Source organism: Notechis scutatus, chromosome 3, assembly GCF_049901735.1.
Source record: "Notechis scutatus isolate UNSWTSFEM ecotype Mainland chromosome 3, rNotScu1.2, whole genome shotgun sequence".
Classification (NCBI taxonomy): Eukaryota; Metazoa; Chordata; class Lepidosauria; order Squamata; family Elapidae; genus Notechis; species Notechis scutatus.
The window spans coordinates 45,687,165-45,710,187 of NC_142011.1; the positions used below are offsets into that span (position 1 = coordinate 45,687,165).

The window sequence follows — 23,023 nt, forward strand, 5'->3', positions numbered from 1 at the left end:
CCCATTGTTTTCTCACTTTCAGGTTGGAAGTCATAATGTTAATAAAGATAAACCATTAACAGATTGTTAAAAATAAATAAACCAGGCCTCAAGGCATGTGGCACAACAGAATGAGCACTCTCTAAAGAAAACTCTTGATGATTTGTTTTGAATTGGTAATAAGCAAGTACTGTAGCGCTAACCCTCATAACTCTCACTTTCTAACTGCTGTTTTTCTGACTGGCTGATAAAAGCAAAACTCCCACTTACAAAATACTGCAATGACCAGAAAGCCTTGCGGGACGGAGGCGGGAAGAAACTTCTCATTGGCGCAACAAATTATTAAGGTTATTGTGATTGGCCTCTTTCTTTCCTTTCCACAGGGGAGTGGCGGAAATGCGGAGTACGGTGGCCGTAATTGGGCTGGGAAAATCTATGTGTTCCGGAGTAAATGCCTGATCGGCCAGGCTGGTCTTGCCCCTCGGCTTCTTCTTGTTTCGGTTTTGCTCAGAGAGAGATGGGGAGCCCTATTTCGAGTCTCCACGGAGGCCGATGGCCATGAAAGGCAGGGAGCAGGTCAGCACCTGCCAATTGCACAGGAAAGGCTTGGCGCGGGAGGGGGCTGTCCGCCTGGGTGAGTCCAGGGTCGGCTTGGGACCCTTTTCTCTCTGCTTCGCCGATGCTGCTGAATCCCGCAAGGCGGTGTTGGGCGATCTACGCTCCCCGTCCGCTACTCTCCTTGGCGAGCGGAATTTCTTTAACGGTGGCGCTGGCGGAGAGACACTCTGCGTATGCTCAGAGTCCCTGCCCCGAAACGAAGCGCGCATTAAGCGCTCCTCGTTCTCTTGCTTCCCCGCATCCCCCGTGCCTCCAGATTCCGACTCGCAAGCAGGCGAAGTTCTGATGTGCTCAATCCCTCCTCGGCAGACGCCTGGCTTTCTCTCTGTTCTTTTATCATGGTTGGCTGATTTATTAATTGTTTTCTGAGTAGTATTCCCATGCAACAGTTGTCCCGTATGCTTCCTAATTTTGGCTTGCCACGATATGTGAACACGCCCAGTAAAGGTGCCACGATATGCGAACACGACCATGCTATGTGAACGCGGCCACTCGGCTGAGTAAGGATTTGGAAATGTCTTCCTGATTCAAATAAATCAAATCTGTATCTACGGTAGAGGTTTATATTAGCTCCACTAATATTTCGACATTTGCGTACACTCATTCGCAGCCTATAAACCTTAACGCCCCCTTTTTCTGCTTTGAAAACCTCAGATGTGACTTCTGAAACTTGCTGGGATCTTCCCAACCAACTTCCAGTCTTCACATTCTGTTTTCATGGCTCTTCTGGAATCCACTGTGCTCTCCTTCATACACTTCTAGTTATTGCCTTTATGACAAGTACCCGATGCTGACCATGCATGGTAAGCAAGCTGTGTTTGAAATTTCTGCAGGATTTATGGACATGGGCATTAAATTTTGCACTGGTTGCACATTTCATAAGGCAAGAAATCATGTAGGGCTACTCCAGATGCTTTTAGCTTATATTGTACCTAAAGTATAATATAATGTGGGGACATGCTATGTAAAGAAAGGAAAAAACTCTCTCTCTCTCTCTCTCTCTCTCTTTTAATGTTCACATGAGAATTCTTTAAAGGCAAGGCCGTAATTCACCTTTTCTATATGAATTATCGGCAATGTTACAAATTTTATTTTGTATATCTTAGCTTGTACAAGTTAATTTTTATTCCTTGTTGATAATGCCCCAGTTTTTGCAATCAAATGAACCTTCTCATTATATCAATAAATGATCACTAGGAAAAAGGATAAATTCTGGACTGATAGTTTTCTCTAACAAACCTGACTGTGGATGTTAAACCAATTATTAGGAATATAACTGTTTGCTCCCACAGTTTTCACTTCAATAGCTGTTTCTTCTGGAACACATCAGATACTTATTTCTTACTACTGTTTCTTTCCTGCTCCAGAGTTTTGAGAATATAGCGTTTCCCTCCAAGATTTATGGTTTGTTTATGATTACCTGTAATTTTATCCTGACAGATTTTATAGCAATTTATTTTTGCTTTGGCCAAAGAGATTTTTTTTTCTTTTTCCTTGATTCTTAGCTTTCATTGATGCATATTATAGCCATCTTCTCTCTTGTTATTATACTGAAAAGTCTTGTATTCTTCTCAGCTGGCAGTATGCTTGTTGCTAGCTTTGTGTTTTGGCACTGTTCAATAGACTAGCAGAGATGGGTGACACATGGAGTATCAGAAACAGTAGGCCTTTTTGGTGATTGGTCGAACTCCAAATGTAATTTGTATAAATACAAATAGGGAAAGTGCTCATATTACCATGTATTGGTATTTGTACCTGCTCTTTAAGGAGGCTCTTTCATTAAATCTTAATTGTCAGACAAACTCATGTCTCACAAGAAAAAGGCTGAAAGTTTTGTACTATGTACAAGTATTTCACATTATCAGTGTCTGATATTGCTATATATCCTCAGACATACTTGTTAATATTTAAACAGTGAATGAAACAGATTCTCTTTAGAAACTATTATATATAAATGAACATATTAAAGATTTTCTTTGTGTGATATGGATGAGGACACTTGTGTATCTGTGTGCTTCTGTGTACATGCCAGGAACATGGATGAAAGTAGCTACAAAAGTATTGAACTCTTATAATTCTAGTCAGGATGTTGGTTTCTGAAAGGAAACAGTAGTTGAGGGTTCCTTGGTGCTCCCTGAACTTGGCTGTTTTCTTGCAGATGTTTCATTATCTAAACTAGGTAACATCATCAGTGCTAGATATAGTAGTTATTTGTACTGAACTTGGCTTGTTTTTTTTCTATTGGGAACTTTTATTTCTTCACTGGAAATGCTTATTAGATCATATGACTTGTGTGACTTGTGTAAAATTTGTACGTACAAATATGTATGTATAAATGTTTTCCTCATAACAAGGACAACAGATAGATGACATTGAGTCAACCAAGATGGCAGGAACCACTCACAAGAATAAAATAACAATTAGCATCCCTCACTGGCAGTATGCTTGCACTTTCTTTACTTCATTGAGAAGAAATTGGGGTCAGAAGACATACTGTGATGGTGCTCATCCCATTTCCCACATAATTCACCTAGTCTTCTGCAACTGGTACATTGGACTTTTATCATTGCATCATGAAGCTCACTGGGTGATTTTGTGACAGTTTTCTGAACCCAAGCTACCTCATAGAGTATATTGTGCGAATAAAATGGCAAGCTATTCCCATTCTACTTGGGAAACCTACAACATATACAGGAAATACCAACTTGGTGGAAGCTAGCTAAGGTCTTAAGTGCTATTTGCTTTTTCTGGTTTTTCAGGTTATTACTTTTTCTACTTAAGTCTTTGTAGCACCGTTGATGTGACTACTATCACAAAAACATATTAGATGTTTTTTGCAGACTTATAGATTAAAAACAATTAAAAAGAACAGAATGAAATAACAGTATATGCTTGCCAAGATTGAAGTGTATACTGAATTTCTACTTCAGTAATACTGTTAGGTGTACAGCTAACAAAGCTACTAATGCTTACTATAAGCATGGTTCTTAAGAAATGACTTTTGAAGCTGAAGGTTGTTTCCAAAGTTGTCTGAAACAGTACAGTGTTCTGCTGCCTTAAGAAGAAAAGTAAATACTAGCAGCTAGGAAGGTAGGTAAATATTGTAATAGACTGTATTGCATGCACAAATTGGCTTTAGATATCGCTTAAATGGAATTATTTCATAAAATTTAATTTCAACCTTGCAAGTATTTGGGATATCTTTGCAGCTTGATTATTTGCTTGTGTAGGGAAGAACTTTTTTTAAAAAAAAACTTTTGTAGTAGACAGAGATCTCTGAAGTTTGTTTTGCAGTTGCAAGGCTAAATGGACAAAGTAATTTTAAAAAGGAAAGTGGTTTTCCTGTTATTTCACCTTCCAGAAGCAATAGCAAAAGATCCTTCAGGGGACATAAAAATTCTTTCTTATGTGTGCATCTCAGGTAGTGACTTCTGGAATGCTTGAATTTGGAATTGTAAGTTTGAATTTGAATTGTAAGGGACAATGTACTAAAATATGCAGAAATATACATCAAGCATTCTTCAGTTGGATTTGGATTTTCTCTCTCTCTGATCAAACCTAAGTCTGTAGGTTTGGGAAATGTTCTTTGTGTGAAATAGTGACTCTTTTCCAATAGGATGTAGGCTGCACATACAGTATTTGTTAAATGCAGTTATCACTCATGTAAGATGGTACACAAATAGCCTTCAAAATATTCAATCAAAGGAACAAAATAAATTCCTTTATAAATAAAATAAATCCTTTTTTATTTTATACACACACACACACACACACACACACAGAGAGAGAGAGAGAGAGAGAGAGAGAGAGAGAGAGAATGAATTAAAAACATTACCAAAATGGAAGCATTTTTCTTACATATATGAAATATCAGATAGAGGATGCCTGTGTAAAAAACTCCTAGTCCAGGAAGACTAATTAGAAAAGGACTTGTTTATTAACCTAGTCTCTCTAAATATATTGTGCCATATATAATGGGATGCATTTATGACATTTACATTCTGCCCCTCTCCCAAGTTTTAGGGTGCTTTACAAAGTACATTTCAATCCCAATCAATGTAAAATCTCAAACAAAAATGCCAGCCTGATGTCATCACTAAAATTCAAGCATTGTTGCTGAACAAGATTCTAGTAATTCTCTCAGGATTTAATTCCCAGATACCTTAAGTCAGCAGAAAAGCGGGTTACAAATGTACACAAATGCTTCACTTTTGTGTCCCTTTAACTTGACCTATAAAGCTATCCTATCCTACCCTACCCTACCCTACCCTACCCTACCCTACCCTACCCTACCCTACCCTACCCTACCCTACCCTACCCTACCCTACCCTACTCTACTCTACTCTACTCTACTCTACTCTACTCTACTCTACTCTACTCTTTACAAGGTCCCTTCCAACTCTGTTATTCTGTATCCATTTACTGAGATAAAGGAAAAAGAAAGAATTCAGAGTTTTTTCCTGTGACCTCCATTTCTGTTTGTTTTCTTAACTGGGCAGCCTGTGGGCATCAAATGTCACAAATCATCTTGGAAAATATTTTCAGTTCCTTTACTTGAAGAGATTTACAATGTTAAAAACAGATAAAATGATACGGTAGATTGCTGAGCCCTATTTAAGCATTATGCAGGTACTGTTCCAGTATGTATTCTGAATGGGCCACTTTGTAGTATTCTAGAATTAGTAATGTAATTTTTTTCATGGTACTTGTAAAAAAATACTATCTAAACAGAATAGAACAATTAACAGAATTATTATTTAAACAGTTAATTTCTTAGACTATAAATTTTTAATATAATTGCAAAAAATTGTATTATTTATGCTATTTAGAAAGTAACTGGCTAAGATATCTTCATTTTTTTTTTTTCTCCAATAATTTTGTCACTTGTCTCTAGATCCTGATTCGTCCTTCACAACTTTGTCTGTAACCTGGAGGATTGAGTACCAAAGTCAAAATCCATTTATACCTACTGCCTTCCAGATGTTTGGGTTCACAACTTTTGGAAATCCTTATCATTGGCCTTACTGGCTGGGGCTGCTGGGATCTGATCTTCATTAGACATGTGGATTTTTGTAGAAGGTATGTTTATGGTGCCCAAAAGAAGAAGGAAAAACAAGGGCATATTGTCAATATTTCCATCTATAAAAGACTCTTCCTATTCCACCGTTGAATATCACTGGGATCTTCCCTGTATTATTCATGTGTAGAAATTTGGGGGGAAATGATGTAAAAAATAAATTTGGAAAGCCAAGAGGAGGTTATTTGAACTATTTACTGTTTGGTATTTACATGAAAGGAAGATGATTCTGAATGTAAGATAGTTTTTCTCTAGAAAAAGGAATATTATAGGGAAAGAAACTTTTCAGTCACCATTGTCATATTTTCTAGAAATCTAAAATGAACCTATCCCCCTTTTTCATAATTAGATTTCTCCCAATTGATCTGATTTAGCAAAGAAAGCGTAAGAAAAAAAGCAGAACATCAGATTGTATAGTAAATATGGGTCCCTGAATGTGAGTTGACTTTGAGTTGACTGCTTACCACTGGAGATGCATTTGTTCCTAAAGTGTTGTGCATGATCTTGATGACAATCTTATCTCCCCTCTTCTAAATTTCAGTTCATTGCTATGGACAGTGCTATAACCTTGTGGCAGTTCCTTTTGCAACTTCTTCAGGAATCTCGGAATAAGGACATTATCTGCTGGACCTCAAATGATGGAGAATTCAAACTTTTGCAAGCAGAAGAGGTGGCCCGCCTTTGGGGAATCCGTAAAAACAAGCCCAATATGAACTATGACAAACTTAGTCGTGCACTCAGATATTATTATGTAAAGGTAACTTGGCCTTTTGTTTGCCTCCAATGTTTAACTTACATTGCATTCTAGTGGGTCTAGAATTAGTGGTTTTTCTCTCTCTGATTTCAGTGGCAGGAATGTTGGGAATGCCACGAGAATTGATTGAGTAAACATAAAGTTGCTTGCCTATCTGATTAAATGTATTTGTTTCAAGAATTAGCAACAGTCACTACTACTATTTTACCCAACCACTTGTTCTTGTTTTGAAATAGGTTTGTGTAACTCAGAGTTCTATCATTTGACATTTTGATTTATTCATTTATATCCTCAGATCTTAAAAATATGTTAATTGTTATTTTATTAATAAATAAAAGTAAGTAATATTTTATGCAGAATTTCCATGGAATATGTGAATGTATACAGTATGATCCCCCCGCCCCATGTTTTCTGGAAAGTTCTCAGTATGTTCTGAAAAGCTTCAGCTGATGTGTTTATTAGAATTTAATTTCGAATAACATTGATTTGACAATTAAATACTGCTTATAATTTTATGATATATGGATTGTAGCACTCAGCACATTGCTATAGAACAGGAATGTCAAACTCATGGCCAATGGGCCGGATACATCACGTGCTGGCCCCGCCCCCACTGTCATGACAACATGAGTTTGACACCCCTGCTATAGAACAATGTGAAAGCCATTGAATACTTTCTGGAGACTTTGAAATGGCTGTAGTTTACTGCTTTGCTGAATATTTCAGATGTTCATTTTCCTTCAGCTACATCAAAATGTTATGTACAGTCAGCTTTTAATACTTAATCTTGATGCTGAAATATATTGATATTGATGGAAGTATTATGTCTGAGATCAAAATTGGCTTATATTATATTGCCTTCTGAATCAAAGAAATAAAATAGGCAGTTGGTGTGACTGAAATATGAAGTTCAGACAGTTGACTGAAACCATGTTCATTATGAGCAAACTTTTTTGAAGCTCTACAATATTTTTAAATTCATTTTTCATTTTTTATTATTGATGGATTTGTTGGTATGTGGCTGGCCTCACATGAAACAGGAAAAACATTCTTATTTTCTGCAGTGCTATATGCTTCTAGACAAATGGATGTTGGGTATGTGTCCTGATTAGTACATGGATGTATATCCCCCAAATCCCTTTCAAGACAAAATGAATAAAGATACAAGTTTGAATCTAGAACTACATAGGGTTCTTTTAGTTAGCCCATTGAGATAAATAGGACTGAATCAGGCACACTTTTCTCATCTTTAGTTAATCATATTGTCTCCTTGACTAGCTGAACTATGGGACAAGTATTCAAAGAGGGGGTGCCTAATCTCTGTTTTATTTTTGATGTTTTCACAGAACATCATCAAAAAAGTTAATGGTCAAAAGTTTGTTTACAAGTTTGTATCTTACCCAGAGATTTTGAATATGGATCCGCTGGTTATTGGCAAGGTTGAGGGTGAAGCTGAGGCACAAGCTGGCTTTGTTGATACTAGCAACTCTACAAAGGACATTGAAACTTATGGGAAAGAGAAACATCAGGCCAGTGTGAAATCCTCCAGCCGCAATGACTATATCCACTCGGGCCTATATTCTTCATTTACTTTGAACTCTCTTAATTCCTCCTCTTGTACAAAACTGTTTAAGCCAATTAAGATGGAGAATTCAGCTGAGAAGCTGACAGAAAAGAGAACTACTCAGGATTCAACACCTTCAGTCATAAAATTTGTAACCATGTCCTCCAAAAAGCCTTCTGTATCTCCCCTTGCCTCAGCCACTCAACTGACCTCTAGTATCTCAGCTGCCTCTATCGTACCTTCAGGTTCAAATGAAAGTTTCCAGGCATTGGAATCTCCAGCAACATCTAAAGGTGCAGCCACTGAAAGTTCAGCCTCTTTGCCAGTCTTGACCTCTAATTTTAATTCTACATCTCCTGCAACCTCCACATCTCCTAGTCTCCAGGTTCTACCCAAATCTCCTTTACCACCTTTAAGTTCTAATTCTGATCTGGTTATAGATACAGAAACTGAGTCTGTAGTTTGCCAGCAGTTAGAGCACTTTCAGAATCAAGCCTTGGAGGTTAAAGAGATGAGTTCCTCCATATTTGAAAAGAATCTTCGTCATAGCAGAACTAGAAAGCCCAAAGGACTGGAGATTACCCCCACTCTGTTTATTACTGGCAGTGACCCCAGTCCACTAGGAATACTGAGTCCTTCTCTACCAACTGCTTCTCTTACACCAGCACTTTTTTCACAGGTAATCCTGTCTTTTATTTGGGATCCAAATACTGTATGTAAATTTGCAATAGAATAGAAATTTACCTGCTAATTCTTGCTCTTTGTTTAAGTTTGGGAATAAAAGTAGGAATTTAAGAGGCTGGACAGCTATCCAGCTAAGGGGGTCATTGATCAGAAAATTGACCTAATTTGTTTAGTATATATTTTAGTCTGTGCTTGAGGAGTTAATGCAGAATGCTTAATGTTGGGTATTTTTTTTAAATATTACTTTTCCTTAAGAGATCTAAGCTTCCTAGATTTTTTGTAATTATTCCTAATTAGGACAAAACGGACAGTTGAGTGTAGTGGTGAAGGCATCTGGCTAGAAACTGGGAGACAGAGGTCCAGTTGTGCCTTGGACACGAAGTGACCTTGGACCAGTAACTTGCTCTCAGTGCTAGGAAGGAAACAGTGGCAAACCATTTCTGAAAATCCTTGTCAAGAAAACTTCAGGGACTTGACCAGGTAGTTTCTGAAAATTGGACACCATTGAATGGAAGATTTTTAAAAAAGAACAAAAGTTAACATTTCACTATTTAATCATGGTTACCTAATTTGGACTTGCTGTCTTTTTTTCCTTTTAAGGATAAATTTCTTCAACCGATTAAGGCCATATTTAATTATTATGGCTACAATAACATTATGTGCAGCATAATTTTTCCTTAACATAGCAGTTTAAAAATATTTTTGTAGGTGGTTCCATATTCTAAATTAAGCAGGTACCCTGATGTACTTTCTGCTATAGTTAATTTTGCTTCACATATAAAAATAGAACGTAATGAGAAAGCAAGTGAGTTGAATGTAACAAAGAATAGAGAGGTGTTGGCGAATAGGCAATCCAATAGAATGATTTAACTATGATTAAATAATTCGGATTATATCCCAAGATGGCAACCTTGGATAATTTTGTAAAATCTAATCAACCTAGTTTTTAGGGGTCAGCACCTCAAGCTGTAAAGTTCCAGAAAACAATTGATCAAAATGAAAACAAAAGTAAAATCCGAGTAATAACCTCAAGCTAATGCTTTAGATTCATGGAATTCAGTGAACGTATCAGAATATGACTACTTCATCTTATAAGTCATTTAAAAAATAAAAAATTCTGTATCTTTTATGACCACCTGTACAAGACAGTTTATTAAAAATTGTTTACATAGGTCACTTCCTTTATTTTTGAGCCATCGGGTGTTGCTAGGACAGGAAATAAAATAATTTAAAGCTGTTAGATTTCCCCTCAATCTTATCATGCCTGTTAGGATCTGACATTGAAATGGAGAAAATCTCTGGTCATCTCCTCTTGCTGTATCTGGAAAAGGAAGATAGCTAACTAAATCGTCTTCTTGTTTTTGTGATGTGCTATCATTCTTAGTTTCTAGACTAGACAGAATCAGTTTGATTTTCTACCCTTTATTAACTATCATATTGGTGTCTGATCCCAGACTAGTGATGTTAAAACAGATGTCTTGCCTTAGTGATATTAGATGCTTATTAGTCATATTGAACTAAATGCGCACTTCCAAATGATTAATTTTATCCTATTGTTCTGTATGTCCCACAGACACCTATTTTACTGACACCAAGCCCCTTGCTCTCCAGTATCCATTTTTGGAGTACTCTCAGTCCAGTTGCTCCTCTCAGTCCAGCAAGATTACAAGGTGCTAATACCCTCTTCCAGGTAAGTTTCAATTCATGACAGCAAACAAAGTCTATGTGGCAGATATTTCCTAAATAGTCACGTAAGAGTGAGCCCTTTTCTTCATTAGGACAAGATTGTGCAACATTATTTAAGCCAAGGACTAGACTTGGCCTTTATGGAGCAAGTTGGGAGGAGGCTGCGCTCCAAAAAAGTTCAAGAAGGTGACAAAGGGATGAACAAGAGTAGGAAAATTGCTTTTGATTTAACTACAACTAATCTTATTACTTATCACATTTTATTCATTCCTTCTATTATATTAAGAACTGCAGTTGACAGTATATTAAAAGGTGATCTTAGAAGATTTGATGGATTGTACACCCTTGATTTAGCAGCAAAGCTCCATTTAAACCACTCATATTTCCTAACTGTTTGCAGCTGCTAAGCTTAGTTTAACAAAATAATATGATCTTCCCCAACCTGGTGTCCTTCAGATAAATTCGGACTCCAACTCATATTCCCAGGCAAGCTTGTTTTAATCATATTTGTGTAAATTAAAAGTTAAGGCTAAAATAATATCATATTCTACAATAGATAAAGGAATTAGTTTACAATCTGAGTGAGAGTACAGTTAAAACAAAAGCTTCAAGATGCTTCAATTGAGCCCACTCATCTGATCACTGTGTCCATGGCAGCAAAACAAAAGTGAATAGCTGTTGCCTTTCAACTGTTTTTTTTTTCATTTAGTCTTGCTAACACCTCTGGAACTTTTAGTTGATGCCCTATTCAAGTTCTAATTTAATCTACATTGTGGAACCCTATGGGTTCACTGTTAGCCTCGTCAGAATTGTTAAAAGATAGTTAAATTTAAAGAACAAAAAAGAAGAGGCAGAACAAGTATCTCAGGCAAAGCTTCACAATCCAAATGTAGGTGGTGACTCTGACTCTGCATTGAGGGCTTTCTATCTTTGCACATTTAAGGATCAGTGTTATATTTAATTTTTCAGTGTTATAAGAAGGTTGCTGTGGAAAATATTATGAGAATAAAGATAGGTGTCATTGTTGAGCTTATTTATGCTTTTCTTCCTTTTATTAAGATTTAAAATAAATCTGCTTATCTGTATCAGGGGCTCCATGTTGATCAGGCATACTGCTTTGGGGCAGGGACTCGTTTGAAATTTTAAGGGATGTGGTAGATATACTTAAGAAAATGGCTGCCATAGGAACTTCCCTGTTCAAGAAATAGCTACAAGGACAACGTGAACAAAAAGTAAAATGACCTTCTAGGTTGATCATCCCTGTGAGGAGTTTGTAAAGCTCAAACAACTTCTAGCCGATAAATAACATTGTGTGATGTTTTACTATGCAATAAAATTATATAGTTCTGCATCTTGGTCATACGCAACTTGCTAATTGGTCCTATGAAGCCATCTGGTAACATCATTACCCTAGAATCAGACTCTTGGAACAGGAATGCTATCTGTGGGTTTGGGAGTTGACTTCCACACACCTTAAAATTATTGAGGTTGAGAAACACTGTCTTAGGCAAATGAGTCCATCCTCCTGATTATGGAATTAGAAGAGGAAAGTTAAAAATGGTTGTACCTTTTTTGCTTGATTTGAAATATTTAAGGAAATTCAACATTTCTGCGAAAATAACCAAAATGCAGGGAGGAAGGGAAATAACTATAAAGGTCCTTGCTTTTTAAGATTTTACTGTATCATGCTAGAAGAAATGACTTGGTAACTTGGGCACTCATCTTTTGAAGCCAGTGTTTTGCTGATGACAAAAGCAAACCAGTGTAAAAGCTAACTGAAAAAATAGATATTACTTTATAGACAACTGAAGCATTAATACCTGTTTCTGTTTTATAGTTTCCATCAGTGCTGAATACTCATGGACCATTTACTCTGTCGGGAATGGATGGGCCTTCCACTCCTGGCCCTTTCTCGCCAGATTTACAGAAGACTTAACATGTGGCCTTTTGAAAATGGACAACTTGGACTAAAAAGAGGAAGAGATTTTATTAAAAATGCTGCAATCCAGGTTTTAAGAGACAGTTTTTAATTCCATAGAGACAATTTAAAGTGACTTGGTTTTTGTTATCCTCAGTTCAGATGCCTTTGCAAAATTCTCTTTAAGACATATGAGAATTCATAAGGAAGTGCCTTGATTGTGGAAATTCTTCTCTAGAGTTTCTCTCTTCCCCGTTCCTTACTGCTTCTGTTGAATGAAGAAGGCTTCTTTTAACAAAGAACACACTTCTGTATTATAATGAGGTATTGGACAGAACAGCCAACTGATATCAGATGGTTTTTGACTGATATCCATCCATTCCTTTGCTTTTTGCTTTTTTATGTTAAAAAATTATTTCATGGAAGCTGGCATTCCAAGAAATACTTGGAAAGTGAATAAAAAGAGTTATTTTTTACAGTGAATTCCAATGATCTTAAAAAGTTTTAGCATTGCAACGTACAATAGTGTAGAAGAGAGTTGAGAAATTTTTTAATAATGGGTTGCTATGGGTAAAAAAGCTTTTTTTCTTTGGCACAAAAAATGTCATTTCATCCCTCACATAATAGTATGGTATTTTTGTATGCTTAAATGGCACAGTTATGCATAGATCATGGATTGTATTGCTTTGATCTTTCCAAAATATTTAAAGGTGTTAATATTTGATAAGCCAAGTCAAGAAAAATAAAAGCAAATCCCTTGTTATTTAATAAACAATTTTGCAGGTTGAGCTAACTCAAGAAACTTGCAGTGGATATGAAGTAGCACTGAATTAATAAGCATTTATTTGACATCCAATGGGTTATTGTCTTGCTTCTTGTTAATGTTGTACGTAAGTGTGACATTTGGGAAGTGAATATTTATTGTTTATTCTTTTTCCCTCTCAAAGAGGGAAAGAGACATACCTTCTCTTGGCCATCTGCATATTTATGATAGGTGTCCTTTTAAATATAAGTGGATTGGAGTTTTGAATGTTCAAGCCTTTAAAATTAAAAATGTGCCATTATTAGAAAGTATTCTGTCTAGTTAAATGTTTTGAGACCGGAGGGAGAAAGCACAAAGTGGCACATGCTGTTTGTAAACTGAAGGGAGTAAAATGTGTTTTTAGCTTGTACTTAATCTTGTGGGAAGATATTCATTGGATAACAACTTCAGCATGATGGTAGTTGAAACTTCTTTGCAAACATATGGCAACATAATAATGACTTGCTAAAGTAGGAGACTTGTTTAGGGACTAGAAATTGAAAGTAAAAATAATAGATCTAACACAAGCAATAGTAGTTGAATTGCAAGAAGATTCATTCTTTCTGCATAATATTTATATTCAGGCCCTGTTATATTTCAGAAAACACTTTAATTCTTGTTACTTCAATAGCCTAATTGTGTCTGAAAGAAAGTTGAAGTAGATATCAGCAAAGTGTTATAATCGTTTTTTCTGTGTTGAGGTGGGCTTGGTTTGAAAAGAACGAACAACCTGTGAGTTTTTATTCATATACTTACTCTGAACAGGCTTTATATGTTGGTTGGTATGCAAGAATGCCTCAAGGTAACATATCAGACTAAAGTAGGAGACATTTGCTGATTTATCTGCATTAAACTGTAGTTGGCTCCCTTGATCAGGCAGGGATTTAAAAGGCCCAATCCTGTCTCTTGTTGTACCTAATTGAATATATGTAGATCTATTTCAGTACAGAGATGTAAAACATTGATGGCAAGTAACAAAAGAGAGCCAGTTTGGTTTAGTGGTTAGAAATCTAATGAAAGCCAACTGGTGACCTTGGGCCACACACTTTCTCTCAGTCCAACTTACTTCAAGGTTTGTTGCTGTGGGGAAAATAGGAGGAGGAAGGTATGTTGGATATGTTCTTTGCAAAAATTATAAAGGTGGGATTTGTTGTTGTTCAATTGCTAAGTTGTGTCTGACTCCTTGTGATCCCATGGACCACAGAAGCCAGGCCCCCTGTCCTCCACTATCTCCTCCCAAAACCACACTCATTGTATTGATGGCACTATCTAACTATCTCATCCTCTGCTGATCCCTTCTCCTGTTGCCTTCAATATTTCCCAACATCAGGGTCTTTTCCAATGAGTCCTCACTTCTTATTTGGTGGCCAAAATATTTGAGCTTCAGCTTCAAAAGGCGGGATACACATAAATAAATAAAAATAAATAAAAACAAACTGACACAGCAGGCATGTCCAGGTCAGAGCAGCACTTTTTAAGGGCATATGTATTAAAATGAAATTTTGCTATATCTTTATGATGGAGAGTAATGGTGGTTAAAATATACATAATAAAATTTCTGCTCATCTCCTTTGCCAGTCAGACAACAGAAAGGACTGGCAGATTCCAATTAAATGTTTATAAGCAAAGCGGGAGAAGGGTTTAGCCGGAGCCAGGCGCCCGCCCGCCCAACAAGCACTCCGAGGATATAGCGTAAGCCCCCCCCCCCCGAGAGAAAGTCGTCTTCTCGCCCGGTAAATGTTTATAAAAATCTGATGGGTTTAGCCATTTGCATGGATGCTTCAACTCCTAAAGTTTCTCAGCCAGCGCTGGTTGGAAAAATTCTTGGAGTTGAAGTCCACACATTTGAAAGTTGCCAAGGTTGAGAATCACTGGCCTGAATGGCTTTTGTCTTCTTTGGGGGTTTCCCTTTTCCAGTATTGTGCTTTCCTATGTGGTACAAGGAGCAACTATATTTAGATTTGCAAGTGAACCAAAACTTAGATCATCCTGAAAGTAGTTTTGTTTATCCTAGTTTCACAAGCTAATCCCAATAGTCTCAGCAAAAATATTCTGCTACAAACCACTGGCCCTCTTATGCCAAAATCCAGGTATAGAGTTTCCATTTTTAGTGACTTAGCAGAACTCTGTCCTTTTATTTTATGGGAGATTTATGTGTAGAGAAATTTTGAATTTCTCTCTTCTTGCTTCGTCATTAATAAATCATTTCCTCTTATTTTCTATTTAAGAATGAGAACTGGAGAACTACTATATTTGGTATGAAAGAATCTTTAGCCATTACATAGCGACATTACCCAGAGAAGCTTCCCTCTGTATTAAAAAAAAAAAAACCCTGTTGAAAACTTCTTTGTGATTTATTTAGACAGATATTTTATACTGGACTACTTCCTGATTGGTTGACCTGCTATTTTCTTTTTTTAATTTCATATGCTTACATTTTGAACAGAATTTTTGTCCCATTGCAACTGTTCACCTAGGTACTTCATTGCTATTTTCTAAAACCCATTTAGTAAATGTAAAAATTCCACTCTGGCAATCAAGGATGGAGGAAATGCAGGTTGAGAGAGAGACAGTAAAGGGTTAACCTCCATTTTACACCCCAGATAATATAGAATATTTTAATTTCCAGATTCCAGATCTAGATTTTATTTTGCTTTTCATGTATGCTTTCTTTAATTGTGTTAGGTAATAAACATTTCCATGCTTTCAGCTGTTAGATCATGTTAACATTAATCAGATGGTATCTTACTTTGATATGATTACTGATTAAGAAATATCTTTATTGACTTTTCTTAATGCCGTATTTTTCTCATCTGATAATTATAGAAAACAGCAATCTCTATATTTATCTTTACAATATTATTTTATATGTTAGCACAAATTGATATTCATTGGTTTTTACCTAATCAGTTAGTGGTTGGACAAATGTTGAGTCTCCTATATAATTATGTATAATTTTTGCTACTCTTTTATTGCATTTTATATAAACAATCATTCATTCAAAAGATTTTAATAGCCTGTCCAGATTATACTAGTTAGAACTCTGTGTTTTAAAGATAATTTTAAATTAGATACTACTTTTCAAGTATTAAAGTAAGCAGTGAAAATTTTATCTTTTACAAACTACATTTGTGAGGTCTCCCTTCCCTACCTCATAACTGGTGTGAAAACAGATTGTGAGAGGCCATAAAGGAACCTATTAATGTGAGGAAATGCCAAAGAACTTTAATTCTCCTTTGCTAATGTCTTGTGAATGTAAATCAGTGACATTTTAATTTAATACCAAATACTTCCTGAAGCTTGTTGATATTTCCAAAATTTTGGTTTAGAAAGAAGCATTCATGGTACTGGAAAAAAGTGAGCCATGGTTCTTAAGGGCTAAACTAGAGTACTTTTTCAAAATAAAAACTGAAATTAACTATCAGTAATTATCAGTGAGTGAGCCAAGTTGGTGTAATGTTGAAAGTCCCACTGATTTTAATAAGTATGAATATGTTAACAGAACATAGGCATCTTGAAGAAGTTAAAAGTGATAAAGCTGTTTTATAGCTCTGGATCAGATATGTCCAGTCTGCAGGCTGTATATGGCCCCTGGCAGCTAGTAACACAGACCCACAAAATAATAATAAATATTAAAAAATAAAGCTTTGTTATTTATATAGATTAACAATAGTATATATTTTATATGCAGCCCAAGACAGTTCCTCTTCACTCAATGCAGCCTAGGCAACTATGGTTGAAAAACTCTGCTCTCTACTCATTAATTAGGATTTGCACTAATGCTAAGAGTATCTTGACTTTTTCTTTGAATAGCTATTTGCTTTTTAGTTCCAGAAAAAAATGCTTCTGAAAGTAGTTCACAATGCTACTATCAAAGCTTGACTGATCTTGATAAAATATGAATATAATGTCAGACTATGATAGTACTGACATGATATCGTAGTTGCTGACCATTGTTTAAAAGAGCTTTCTAATGGGGTCACTCTTATAATGCTATGGAATGTTATTAATCACAGTGATGAAGCTAATTTGATTGCTTAGAGAAATTTATACCTAAGGCAATATTTTGTAGAGTTAAACAACCAGAATGGTATTCAGATTGTTTTAGTAAACATGATTGAAAGGTACTGCACTTTATGGCTGCAGTTTTTAAATTGAGTTGTACATTCAGGATTTGTAATACTATAGATCATTGTGTCATATTTCTCTTTTTGTTAAAACATAATTTTGAAGCTACTAAAATATCATTTTGTCCAAAAGTATCTTAAACCAATTTTCTAAAGATGAGTTAAAGAGTAGCATTAGCATTAGTCATACAACTGTGTCTCTCATATAAATAACCTGAATGGTTGAAATAGTTGTTACCATATGAATGTATCTTTGCTTGAAGCAGTTTCACGTTTGCAAATTAAATATTTATTTAGTTTTCCATTCCATGTTGGTACTGCTTAAATTGAAGGAGTAAGCTTTTCTTTAGTTGACGGGTCACAAAGCTAAATTGGTTTAGCATCTTTTATTTTCATGCTGTTGAAAAAGATATGAACGGATTGGCTCAAAATAAGATTTCTGTGTAATGATAAACCTCCAAAGTTGTATAGTTAGTGCATTGTTCAGTGTGAGCATTAATTTGGAATCCTTTTGCAGAGCTTTCTAGAAAAAAAATGTGGAACACACCAAAGATTTTACTAGTCCATGATCAGTCATATGCTACTAGAAAGGCCAGAAACACAGCTTTAAGGTAATATAAGGTTGGGGAGGCGGGCCAATTGAGAAAAAGGTCCAATAGATATGGCAATTTGAACTCTTGAAAGAAACGTGGAATATAAATGTGGCCCTCAATTAATACTCAATTATTCTTGTCCCAACTTTACTGTATCCCATTTCAAAGCCATCTTAAAGTCCGATATGGAACAAGTTCCTTAATATTACTTGGGCGCTACGTTAATAACTGGAAGTTTTTAAAACTGTCTCCATATCTGGTTTTATTTTTTTCTTTAAATAAAATCTGTCTTTAGTATACCTTGTGTAATTAGAAGGGAAGAAGTAACGACGTTTTCCAATAGATCCTTTAAGCTGTGTTATTTTGTCTTAGGTGGTGCTTTAACTATGGTTGATATTTGATCTCTCTGTGTTCAGCTGCACAGAATTTTAAATACTAGAAATATTAGAATAACAAAACACTTGCTAAAACTTGTATGGGAAAGCCTCTTCTTCTAAATCCATGTAACAATGCATTGTTTGTATTTTTAATGCAGTTACCAAATGACCTTATGTAAACATAGTGGTTATGACAGTATTTTTTTGTATTGTTTCGACATGTTGACATGTTCATGCATGTTGTAAGAATATACAAGGGGAAATCTAGGTGGTGGAGGAATGGAAGAAATTAGACTAGGCCTTGATGTATATGTTGATATAACAAACATCTTTCAGAAATGAAAGCTGACACAATTAAATATTGTTGAAGTACTTTTAGTGCTTCACAAATACTTCTGCCAAAATGCTGTTTAGCTAGTACCTACACTGCAGCAGCAGTTAGTGGAGTTCTCTGCAAGGGATTGGTAATCATGAAACTTACTGTGGAATTTCTGACTTACATTGATGAATTAAAGCAACTTTGTTCGGTTTGCTCTGGTATTGCTAATGTTGCTGCAATTCCCATGTTAGTTACAAACACATACAGCCCTTGGTTTTTGTTTTCTATTTCAATGGTTACTTTTCCAGAATAATGTCTATTTTTGCCCAGCATATATATTGCAGACAAAAGTGAAATTATCTTAATTTTGGAGATGATAGCCAACTATGATGGTTAGTCCAAAAAGAATGAGAGTGGGTAAGGCCAGGTCCCTGAGCTTTTTCTTAGTGTAATTGCCTATTGGAAAACCTTTGCAGTTTCCTGTGGTCTTTGTGGGGCCCTTAAAGCAGGGGTCCCCAACCGCCGGTCCGCGGACCGGTACCGGGCGCGGAACAAGTCTTACCGGGTCGAGTTGCTGGGCGCCGCCATCTTTTTGGAAAAGTGCTTCCCGTGAGCTTTTCCGGTAGAAAGCTCACCGGAAGCACTTTTTCATCAAAGATGGCGGCGCCAGCGCGGTGAGCTTTTCCGGCAGAAAGCCATTTCTACCCGAAAAAGCTCATCAGAAGCGCTGGCGCCGCCATCTTTTCGTCAAAAAGATGGTGGCGCCCAGTTGACGCCGGTACCGGCCGCGGCGCCCAGCTGATGCCGGAACCGGGCCGCGGCGTCGAAAAGGTTGGGGATCACTGCCTTAAAGGATATGAAAATCAGTTCTAGCTTCTCTTCCCTCGTCTGATGCTCTCATGGGTTTGGGATGTGTTCTGCAATATCTATGTTGGTACATCTATGGGCTGGGTTGGAAATATTAAATATTTCTTAACATTTGTCAGATGTTCAGCCTTTTGCCACAAGAGTCAAGTGAATTTACCTAGGGAAATGTAGCTTGTTGTTCTTTTAAAAAATTGAAACCCTATACATTTTATATATTTAGTATATTGCCATTGTGTAAAATAATGTTAATATATAATAAAATTGCACGCATAGCCAAAGTTTTCAGTAAGTTTTCAGTATTATTTTCTTGACTACAAGAATATCTAGACAAGGCATTAGGCAGACTTTCATAATATTAAGGTGTTTATAAGAAAGGAGAAAAATCTGTATCTTCAGTAATAATTTTAATTACCAAATCTGATTCAGAGCTTTGCAAGGTTAATCTTACATTTCTCAAGCACAGTTTGGAGGCCTAATTGCTTTAAAAAATGATATATTAGTTACTGCACATCCTAACATAATGAAATTGTTCCTTGAGAAAGCAGTCTGTTTTTTTGCTATTGGTTAGACTTTTTGCAAGAAAAATGGTATGGCAATTTTTCTTTTTACAAGAGTTAGGGAAAGTGTTAAATATTTTCATTAGGAACTGATAGAGGGGTTTAGTTTGTTTAATAATATAGGTTTTTAAAAATGTAGTAAATCATGTTAATATGTATGTGCAAGAAGACTTACAGAACAATTGTATTTTTAAAAATAAAATATTTTTTAACAAAAAATTACCTTGGAATATTGTTTTCTTCCACAGTAGACAGAATATGCCACTACAGTACAATTTAAAAAGAAATATTTAAAAATATTTTGCCAGAAGTGATATAACCATCAACTGTTATCTAAATCAGATATGTTGTAGTACAAATTTACAGCCTGTTTCTATGGTACTGTTCTTGAATTTGGATGTAATTAAATGACGCATATTCATCAGAGAGTACCGCATTGAAATCTGAGGTTTTGCAAATTAAAATAGTACTGTGTTAGGATTCAGTTTAAAAATCTTGCTTTGCAGCAACCTCTCTTTAATAATATTTTCGGAGATATTTGCAGATGATTTTTTATGGATAGTGAAGATTGCCCTATCAAAGAAATAAGACCAGAGAAATCAGTGTAAAGGATATCCAATCAAAGTATTTGACTGCCAAACCAAAGTGTAACTAGCCCTTCTCCTACCTCTCACAGCTGGCTCTGAAGGTCTTGATGAACGAGAAGCAGGTAAGCAACCAGGCAAGGTGATTGTGTCTTCTGAAGTTTCCTTTTGGGTTGCAGTTTGAAGCGATCTAGCACCAAGGGCTGAATATAGTCCCCTTTCACTAGATTGGGATTATTTCATGCTATTTATATACCTTGCTTTTAAAGTGACTGAATAAAATTGTAGATTGCAGTTTGCTAGTTTGTCAATGTGGCAAAGTGCTTCAGTGGGTGGTAGTTTAACAATTCCAGACTTTTGTAGGTGACACTGATTTTTTTAGATCCATTTCAGTCTGGTTTCAGGCCTGGTTATAGAAAAAGAAAGTCACCCTGCAGGATGAATTGGGAACAAGACATGGGGATTGTGACCATATTATGTTCTCTTGGACCTCTCGGTGGCTTTCAATACCATTGACTGTGATGTTCTAGATAAACTGTCAGGATGCATGCTGTACTAGAATGATTCCACTTTATTTGGCCATTTCCAGAAGGTGATGCTGTGGGATTTATTATTAAATGTATATGCTATTCAACTCTCAACAACTCTGCGTGATTTCTGCCTCATGGCGGTTGGACCTCTGAATGTCTCAGAACTCAGCTATGCTTTTTAGTCTCTACACTAGACAGTGGTTCTCAACCTGAGCAAATTTAAGATGTGTGGATTTCAACTTCTGCCCCAGCTACGGAATTCCGGCAGTTGAAGTCCACACATCTTAAAGTTGCTGAGATTGAGAAACACCCATCTACATATGACTGCTGGGAGAGGGTGTCAGCTGAGGATAATATCAGTCATTAATAATGACACTCGGCTCCACCTGGCCTTTTTCTCTAACCAGGTGAGGTGCTTGGTGTCTTGAACTAGTGGTTGGGCAAGTAATGAACTAGAGAGGCCAATAAACAGACTTAGTATAGACAAGACAGAAATCCTGTTTATGGGTGGCAGGTCTGTCCAGCCAAATGGTGCCCTGCCTGTCCTAATGGATGTCTGCACTTCAGGTTATCTCTCATATGTACCAGGCTTTAAACTCATCCCATGAGCTTTCTAGGTCTTCTGCAATGGGCCTTTACAAGGGAGAGAACTTTTTCCATGGTGGATACCAATTTATGTATCTTTTCCCAAGGAGGCTTGACTGGCACCCGTTTGCATCATTTTGATTCCAGGTGAAGAAAACGTTTTTCTTTTCCAAGGCTCTTCAATTGATTTTTAATTCTATTTTTAAAAATTATCTTTGTGCAGCTGCTGGTGTTTTCGTTTTTATGTTACTTGATTTCATTGATATATTTTTATTCAAATTGTATTTTTAGTATAAACCATCCAAAGAGCTTTGGCTATTGAGCAGTTTAGAAAAAAAAAACAAATAAAGCAACAACTCAAGTTTTCAGGTTGATAATCCAGATGCAGCATGGCCAGTTTGAGGCAGGCTTGCTAATTAAATAGTATAATTTTAAAGATAACAATTCTGGACCTCCTATACCCATGATGGCGAACCTATGGCACACGTGCCACAGGTGGCATGCAGAGCCATTTGTGCAGGCATGCGAGCCCCAGCCAAACTTCCTACACTGCACATGTGCGTGCCTCCCAGCTGATTTTCAGCCCGCTTGAGGCCATTTTCGCCCTCCTGGAAGCTTGAGGGAAGCCTCTGCAGTCTCCGGAGGCCGAAAAATGGGCCTTCCGGAAATACCGGAAGTGCTGAAATGGGCCCATTTTCAGCCTCCTGAGGCTCCAGAGGCTTCCCCTGAGCCTCCAGCGGGGCGAAAACAGCCTCCCGCAGGCTCCAGAAGCACTTCCGGTATTTCCAGAAGGCCCATTGGGCACTTTTGGTATTTCCAGAAGGCCCGTTTTTCGGTTGCAGTGGCTTTCTTTGAGCCTCCGGGAGGGTGAAAACGGCCTCAAATGGGCCAAAAATCAGCTTTGAGGTGTGCGCATGTGCAGTGCAGGTAAGGTTGTGTGCGCATGCGCAGGGGACATGGGGCGCATTGAATTGTGGGTGCCAGCACATGCATGTTTCAGGCACACCACAACAAAAAGGTTCGCAATCACTGTCCTTCCTATACTGCAGACTTTGAAATAACTTAGTTAAGCAATTTGAAGAATATTGTTTGCTAAATGTCTCATAGGGGCCTGCAAAGCATTTGGAATGATACTGCCTGAAATTGCTTTCGAGATGCAACACTTTTGAAATGCAGCATGCTCAAAGTAGCCTGTTTCATATTTGAAACAGGAATATTTACATTCAGTTATTTTATTCATAATGTTTTGCCCATTTATAGTGTCTTTTATGTATTAAAACAATTGATAAAGACTCTCCAAAGCAAAGTTTGTTAATAACAGTTTTTCACATTTTTTTTGCCTTAGGCTGCATTTACAAAAAACACTTTTGTTGCAGATTGTTTTACTCAGACTGAGTTCACA

The 23,023-nt window shown here is 36.7% G+C and overlaps 1 protein-coding gene across 7 annotated transcripts; it reads left to right on the forward strand.

Moving 5' to 3' along the window:
- The first annotated feature begins 356 nt into the window (after positions 1-356).
- ELK4 (ETS transcription factor ELK4) lies at positions 357-14,699 on the forward strand. Of its 7 annotated transcripts, none has more exons than XM_026676831.2 (7): positions 383-613; positions 1,252-1,400; positions 5,492-5,676; positions 6,216-6,431; positions 7,775-8,671; positions 10,250-10,366; positions 12,200-14,699. In XM_026676831.2, the coding sequence occupies exons 4-7, from the start codon at positions 6,225-6,227 to the stop codon at positions 12,296-12,298; spliced, it is 1,320 nt and encodes a 439-aa protein (XP_026532616.1). In that variant the 5' UTR covers positions 383-613; positions 1,252-1,400; positions 5,492-5,676; positions 6,216-6,224; the 3' UTR covers positions 12,299-14,699. The 7 variants fall into 7 exon arrangements, 6 of the variants coding, with proteins under 6 accessions (XP_087815790.1, XP_026532616.1, XP_087815793.1 ...); XM_087959667.1 differs by having other exon boundaries at positions 383-555; XM_087959664.1 differs by lacking the exon at positions 1,252-1,400 and having other exon boundaries at positions 377-613.
- Positions 14,700-23,023: the final 8,324 nt, after the last annotated feature.